At 45.8% G+C, this 7717-nt stretch overlaps 3 protein-coding genes across 3 annotated transcripts; all 3 read right to left on the minus strand.

Annotated features, from left to right (window-relative positions):
- Positions 1-46: 46 nt before the first annotated feature.
- Positions 47-4098, minus strand: C8R40DRAFT_1116067 (Cl-channel protein). The gene is made up of 16 exons (XM_046228582.1): positions 3960-4098; positions 3882-3907; positions 3359-3825; positions 3195-3309; positions 3055-3146; positions 2921-2998; positions 2762-2869; positions 2474-2697; positions 2115-2390; positions 1983-2064; positions 1796-1919; positions 1669-1734; positions 1411-1599; positions 1002-1234; positions 845-909; positions 47-394 (listed from the first exon to the last, which is right to left on the minus strand). The coding sequence occupies exons 1-16, from the start codon at positions 3995-3997 to the stop codon at positions 175-177; spliced, it is 2403 nt and encodes an 800-aa protein (XP_046083973.1). The 5' UTR covers positions 3998-4098; the 3' UTR covers positions 47-174.
- A 124-nt stretch (positions 4099-4222) lies between these two features.
- On the minus strand, positions 4223-4851 carry C8R40DRAFT_1173314 (uncharacterized protein; the record flags this gene model as incomplete). Its single annotated transcript, XM_046232000.1, has 2 exons — positions 4223-4674; positions 4731-4851. 2 exons carry the CDS (start codon positions 4849-4851, stop codon positions 4223-4225), a joined length of 573 nt encoding a protein of 190 aa, XP_046083974.1.
- A 1494-nt stretch (positions 4852-6345) lies between these two features.
- C8R40DRAFT_1051416 (uncharacterized protein) lies at positions 6346-6960 on the minus strand (the record flags this gene model as incomplete). Its single annotated transcript, XM_046224703.1, has 3 exons — positions 6346-6631; positions 6692-6861; positions 6916-6960. Coding segments are annotated over 3 exons (501 nt in total), but the record flags the coding sequence as incomplete, so codon positions are not given.
- Between the last annotated feature and the right edge of the window lie 757 nt (positions 6961-7717).

Genomic DNA, 7717 nt, shown 5'->3' on the forward strand with positions numbered 1-7717 from the left:
ACGTAGCCGATCGCTGTGGAGTAACAATTTCGATTTCCAAATAAGGGAATTTTTCAATCAATAAAATTAATTACGTTGAAATAAAATACACCTATACATACGCTGAGAATCAGATATCATCAAATAGAAATGTAGACCCAACTACTGACTCAGACTATCAATGGCCGATATAGTTCATCTTCTGCTACGCAGACCAGCAAACTTCTCGCCTAACCGATCAACTACTCCTCTAATAACAGACCACAGCTCCTCCAGTAGCCCATCCAACCCGCCTCTCTCGTCCCACGATGGATGGTGGTATCCCGGTTTTTCCATCGCAATAAATCGTAGGACGTCTTTGACAGTGACGAGGCCTACCAGCGAACCGTGGTCCTCAACCAGAATTACGCGTGGGCTAAAACATCAACAAGTTGGGATAAGCAAATCCGCTTGACCGAAATATTGGAGAGTCGGAGCGTGAGGAGTAAAACAAGGTAATGCGGAGTACAATGATCAGAAGTGTGATCAAAAAACGAACATGAAGCCAAGTGAGTAATAAATGAACTAAGCATGACGAAAAGGAGCCAACGCCAATGGCTCGAGAGGATGGACATAACGATGATGCGTCAAACGTCTGCGGGAGGAGCACAATGACGACAAAAGCTGAGAGGCGCGACAGTGAAGGTGTCAAACGCCTTGCGACTCCAACGCTGCCCAGCAATATAGTTATACAAAACTCAGGTGATATAAGAAAAATGTAAGGGCGAAGTTGAAGTTTAAACGATCGCGGTATGTAATAGCGAGGGTCAAAGACCCCGACCGCATCTGCAACAAAAGAAGATAAACGAAAAAAATGGCCACTCACCCCATTCGTTTGAATAGCTGCATCACAATCTCCAATGGAAGCTGCGGTGATACAGTCATCGGTGTCTGTTAAAAAGAAGCAAAAGCGAATCAAGCACAGTATCCACAAGCTACATATCAGGAAATGCAATGGTCGAGCAGATAACAAAAAATTCCACCTGATTGACCCAAGGCCATATTTCCATGCCCTCCGAACCATCCGGCCTCTCAAACATCGTTTCAGGAATCTCTTCTTCCTCTATTCCTTGCACCAACTCATCCACTCTATTGCTAGCTAGCCTCGTCGGTCTTGATGCAGACACTGGAGCTGAAGGGGGCGGCGGAGGTAACGGAGGTCCAAATAGGCACGGAATCTCGGGATCTAAATGACCTGCTGTTTTGCGGAATTTCTCTGTCTCGGAAATTAGATTTCATGGAACTTTTTTCGAGCCGACGATACATATACGCTCCAACCTCCACTTTAAATGTCGGTCGTAGGATGTACGAACATCAGAGACGACAAGTAGAAGTTCGGATTTTGAAAAACCAAAAGTGGAGGTGCGGGGGTATAACAGGGGAACAGCTTACCTAACACGAATTTTAGTTCCGTTTTGCCTATGTATCCCAATAACGTCGGCTTTCCGCCATCCAGATTACCGTCTTCTTCCGTTCCGGCCACTGCCTCGGACCAAGAGGATGACAATGAAGACGCCGATCCAGATGTTGTACCGGAAACAACGGGAAATCCCTTCACGTCGGTGGATGATATCAGGGATTCTAAATTGATGGGTGAGAAGACAAGGAAAAAAACGACAGGAGTATCATAGGAAAATGAGAAATACTCACCAACATCCTTTACACGCAATCCTTTTTCCGGCACAGTATACAAATCCGTACGCATGACCACCGATACTGAAAGGATAGTTGAATAGTTAGAAGGGCGAAAGACTGAACAGAGAATCGAAGTTCTAACCGTCTACTCCATACGCATGATCCTCCTTCTCCAGAAACGGGAACCCATTGAACTTGATCATCTCATCCGCAATACCGTTTGTACCGAGAAAGTCGCCTACTGCTTTGGTTACAAGTAGAACGATCTGGAGGAAGGCAGTCTGAGTCAAGATGGAAATCCTCCCACTTGGGAAGTAACAATCACTCACCATGGTAGGTAATATATACGTTAACGCACCAGTCAACTCGAACATGATCACAACCACGGTCACTGTAATACGCATCACACCACTACAACACAGCATAAAGAGTATGTACACGTAGACGAATACGAGACTCACCTCAACGCAGCAGCAGCTCCCAAGAATGCATAAGTTCCGGGGGTGATACACGCTGGACTATTCGGATCACAGTAGGCAAAGATACCCGATTGAGGATAGGCTCTATACGTCGCTCGTACCATGATCCCGACCATCCGACCAAAACTCGCTCCTACGGCCATACTGGGGACGAAAATTCCTGCTGGAACCTTACAGCCGTAGGAGACCACGACGAGGGCGGTACGGATTATTGTAGCAAGGAGCAAAGAGTTGGCAAGACGCCATTGCATAGAGGTTCTACAAATAACGTAGTAGATCAGTTTCTGATTCCGAATCCAACGCAAGGCTCAATGCACCGAGCTTCGCAGCTAATCACTCACTGACATATGTCGCCTGTACCACCGCCAGTAGATGCATCACACTCTCTGAACAAGATCGCCATGCTTTCCGTCATGTCAATCCGCAGGAACCTGTTGAAATATCCTATCATCGCTGTGCCCACAGCCAATATGACTGCTTCGGCCACGGCGTGTGACTGCAGGTATTTGCGTCGGAAGGCGGCGACCTGGAGATTGAATCTAACGACGAAAGCGCCATACAGACCCTACGAGTTCAAGGAGGATATCAGTCAACGATAGGGCCAAAGAAGGCAACAATAAGAGACACACTCCGAATATACCCAAAATTACGAAAAATATGATCTCAAAGAAATGCCAGTCTCGGTCGTACGTGACCTGGAAGAGGACAAGCTTTCCCGTTCGGAACGGGTTCATCGCCTGCGTGAAATATTGACTTTCACGATACAGTGGAAAGGTAGGAGAACGAACCGACAGCGTGAACGTAGCGACTAAGGCGCAGAAAAAAGACCTCCACATCGTTTTAATGCTGAAATTGTGGCTCATTTCCTGTAGGAATGGATTATGAGCACTTTGAAAACCTGGAATCGGGTGTAAAAACACACCTCGATGGAGAATATTACTCCGCCGATAGGTGATCCAAACGCTACTGCGACGCCTGCAGCACTAGCCGCTGTGACGACTTGACGAATCTTGGCTAAGAAAGATAAGATGAGAGTACGATGGACTGAACATGTGAGCGCACCTTGACTGCTAGCGAACTTTGGAAACCAGCCCGCGACAATAAAACCTATACAGCAAGCCACATGAACCGAAGGACCCTCCTTGCCTACTGACAGACCAGAAGCAATGACCAACGGCTATATCGCATGAACAAGGAGGAAGCCAAATATATGACAGAGCACTTACCAAGGTCAAACTCTTGATGAAGAGCGTTGAAAAGCCCAAAAAGCGTTTCATAGTGAATCCTGCCAATATACACTTGATCTCTGATATCCCTGATCCTGCAGCATACTTCGCAAGCGACCGAACCAGGTGGGCAGCCACAAAGGAGAACGAGGCGGCACACATCACGTAAATAAGCCAACGCGCTGGACCGACTTCACTCCAAGGATGCCAGGAGTCGCAGGCATCAGTCTCGTCTTCTCCTTCAATTTCCCAGCAACAAAACTGCTCATTAAGCCACCATCCATCAGCACAATAGCCCATCTTGATGTCGGAAAGCCATTCGGTGACGATGGATATAATTGCTGCGTTCAATCCAATGCATACTCCTACAATGGAGACGACTATCCACGTTTGGCCAATTTCAATCCAGCGACGTTTGCCAGCTCGTATTCGACGATTTCTCTCTAGAATTGAATCTTGTATCCAGTCTATGCAAGTGTGTAATTTAATCCTTCCTTCATTAGATTGCAGAAAGCGAGCTGACCTACGGTCGTAAAGTCTTCATAGCGTCTGTGGTAAAGGAATGAGTAAAGTTTAAAGGACCGAACTGGTTGTGGCGCACTTTATCTCCTCTAGTTCATCTTCTGTAGCGCTGGCCATCAAGTCATCGACTCGTTCTAGATTAGCCAAGAATGTGGTGGTCTCACTGCTATATTGTAGATCTGCGTATTTCAAAAATTGAATTCGAGCACAAGTTCAAGTCTCACCACGTGACTAAACAAAGTGTGCAACGAATAACGACACAACCATATGCTGCTACTACCAAGGACCGGTAAAAGGTTTACATAAAAGCAAAATTGGCCAATGCAGCTACCAGAGCCCACGTTAGTATGTAGGTGAATGTCGCTTCGGCTCTCGAGCCCTTAAGTTCATAACTTCGGTGTATATCTTGTGCCATTCCCCATCTTCGTGATCCAACTCCAGTTCTGCTGCCACTCCCGCAACATAAGTAAAATCATCAGTGATAGCTTGCGGTGATTTCAATTGAAGAACGGTTAGAGTTTTCAGCGCTTCCTCGAAATCCGGGTCTACTAGATCATCGTATTGGACTTGACCTAATGATGTCAAGACATGATAGTCGATGTGCTCCCGTACAGTTGGAACATTTATGCGTGCCGCTTTTTCCTGAGGTCCGGAGTATTGTAAACCGTAATGTTTTCCAAAAAACACGCAAAATTGGTCGTGAGCGGTGTATGGGACATTTTTTTGCATATAGAGCGAAGTATTGGGATTCTTGCGTCCCACGTAAACCTGAGCAACGGAATTTTTGTAGCGCCCTAACAGTCCCATCAACGTGTGTTCACTACAATTTCGACTATTTTTCAGGGCTTACCTCGACGTTCGAGGTGGACGTTTGTCATGGCCAACGGGCTAGCAGATATAGAGATGACGAGGAGGGCAAAAGCGAGAAGAACAGTGTACAATCGCCATGCAGGTGAAAATGGTAGGAGCATCATGTCGCGCAATCAAGGTCGGAGAGTCAAAGGGGTAAAGCTACTGTTGGGTTCGATGCCAGACTTCATTGTTAAGTCGACAATTCAGACAATGGAAGCTCAAGACGTACGCCTGCAGCTGTGACTAGAAAGTTTCCCACATACTTTTAAAAATTTTAACACTGAATTTGAAATATCTACCCGCTGCTGGATTTTTTTTGAGGGGATAGGTTCGACCAGCGAATCTATCACTTCGAGTATTCGGCAACTAGGCAGATATCAGACACTTTGCTTGCTGCTGAGAGGAGGGAAGAAGAGGAGAACAGAAATACAAATTGCAAAGGGGAAAACTACCAGAACATATATCAAGTCAGAAATCATCCATCGGCGGCGGGGTCATACATAGCCCTCAGCAACCGTCGGACATTATCACATTTCAGTAAAGAGATAGATAGATAGATAGATAGAGTATACAGTTCTACCCACTGAGCCATCCAGACTCCAGTGTAGACGTCACGGCAGGTTGCGGTTGGCTGACGATGGTGGATAAAAGGAATCAAAAACAAGTCAAAACTGCCGAAAGTTACACTAAAGTTACCACATAAGACATGACAGGGGCTACCTTGGCCTGAAAAGAGCTTGCCGTCTCTTGCCGTAATTTCGAATAATTTCTGGACATTAGCCGGGGACCGTTTTCCTGATGCCTCCATGCTATGTATAGGAACTTGTATGATGTTGGAAACATCTTTAATGAACATGCAAACTTCCAGATCCCTCTCATGATCACCGTGACATTGGATAATATTACAGTACTTGTGCAAACCGCCGCGACAATCATGACCACAGATAAGAACAAACTGTGATGTGCTTTCATTCATTTCCATGTTCAAGGCTCACCAACCAGGTAGTGGCCAACATCTGTCCACTAGTGGTACTAATTACAAAGAGAGGGGTCACCAAAATAGTGTTCATGGTCATATATATACAATACTTGTGTTGATGAAATACTTAATCATCAAGAAACGACTTTCTGGATTTCAATTTCTTGCCTTTCTTCTTCTTTTCATTAATTGGCTTAGTGGCAAGTGGAACATTTGCTGGTCTAGGAGTCGAAGACGATGGAGTGGTTGCAGATGCGCCAGATAAGAAGGGTGGAATGAACATGTCACTAACCTGTCGGGGAGTACAAGAGGGTGCACAAGAGGGTACACAAGAGGGTGCACGAGAGGGTGCACGAGAGGGATGGCAAGAGAGAGGAGACCTAAGTAAGATCATGTCACTTGAGAGAGGGCGAGGAGATTCAATAATAGATGGCGCATAAGAGGGGGCAGTAGGAATTCCGATACTAGGGACATATTCCAAATTTGGTTTCTCGCTGTCGGAGAAATGGTTATTGTGATGCCCTTTACACTCAGGAAACTCATCTGGAATGCTCGATGTAAAGTCAATGGGGACACCTAATCTTTCTTTGTCCAGCATCCACACACCCATCTGTGTGGTTGACGGACGAAGACGATCACGTAGTTTTACCAAACGCACAGTGGTGGGGATACCCAATTTCTCAATGTCACTCTCCGTGAGCGATTGGGAACGTTGCAGAATCTCGTTGAACGATGGCACAAGCCAAGTCGGTATGTCATATGTCCTCGCGAGAACGATTTTGTCGACGGGATCGACGTTAGGTAACTTCTCAATGGCGGATATGGCGTATCCCCGAACCTCATCCATGTCCCACTTCTTCACGAGCTTGAGTACTGAAAGCCATTGCGAGAGGGAAAAGACTTCGGGCTCCGCATTGAACCTCTTCCTAATGCACTGTCATCAGCACAATATGATGTCGTAGGGTTTCAATATCACTCACGCAGGAGAAAGCACCCTCAAGAGTTGTCGAAAGTCTTCTGGTGACACATCTGAATCAAGACGAATCGGATTCTCTTCTGTTAGTCCGTCGTTCTGATCCATCCTGGCTTGAAAGTATTCAGACTCGGCAGCAAGAAACCGGATTGGTATCTGAAAGAGATGATTTTCCGTCTATACATGGGTAGTTGAAATGGGTGCCTCCAAACTCTTGAGTGCATTTCTCACCAAGAAAACCCGATAGTCATGATAATATGCATCATCCTTGGTCATCGCAACCTCGACATCGACTCGAAATGGTGATGACTGACTCGGAGTGAGGTCAGGGGATAACCGAGCGAAGCTGGACGTAGCGGATGCAGGTGATTTAGGAAGTTCCGTTAACGAGCTTGCCTCGTTTTTGTGTGAAAGAGAAAGGAAGGAATCTAATGGGCACTCCAACCAACCAATCTAATACACAATATGCGAGTTCACTGCTATCAAATTTATTTAATAGCAAGGGGTAGCGTTGGCAAAGGTTCCGCAAAGCTTTGAGAGCTAAGTACGAAGCTTCGATCAATCAATTTGAATCGTTCTAAGGATTCGATGTATTCCTTTGATCAAGGTAGATTCAGCACGATTTGTGCTTTGGTTTGTATTGATTTGGGTATATCAAGAATTGGGGGTTTGAATCAAAGTAAATTAAAACCGAAACACACAGACCCCTACGGAGGGCTAGAACTATGTGCTGGCACAACCACACAGCGTGATTTGCCCTTAAGACCAACGACTGATCCTAAGTTCGAAGAATACCCAACAACTGGATATACTTCTCGCAGTCACAAGGAGCAGAACACAACGTTCCTATACTCACAAGTGCCGGGCCCGAATGGCTGCTAGCGAAGAGGTTTCAGTCTGGCGGGAGTGTGTCTTTCCTTTTTACGGATTAGCACTGCAACGTCGTCCCAAAATCACTTTTTTTATTCCAGATACATCGGATCGCTATTTATACATACAGAATATAGAGGCGCATAGTACAATCAATTAATAA

This window comes from Lentinula edodes (genome assembly GCF_021015755.1).
Source record: "Lentinula edodes strain Le(Bin) 0899 ss11 chromosome Unknown C8R40scaffold_29, whole genome shotgun sequence".
Taxonomy (NCBI): domain Eukaryota; kingdom Fungi; phylum Basidiomycota; class Agaricomycetes; order Agaricales; family Omphalotaceae; genus Lentinula; species Lentinula edodes.

What these genes read in the sequence shown, in the direction of transcription:
- C8R40DRAFT_1116067 (XM_046228582.1), bottom strand. Translation starts at nt 3,997, where the DNA reads ATGGCCAGCGCTACAGAAGATGAACTAGAGGAGATAAA. An exon ending in GAGTAATATTCTCCATCGAG is followed by an intron (nt 2,999 to 3,054) that starts GTGTGTTTTTAC and finishes CCATTCCTACAG; the next exon opens with GAAATGAGCCACAATTTCAG. An exon ending in ATTGCGTGTAAAGGATGTTG is followed by an intron (nt 1,600 to 1,668) that starts GTGAGTATTTCT and finishes CCATCAATTTAG; the next exon opens with AATCCCTGATATCATCCACC.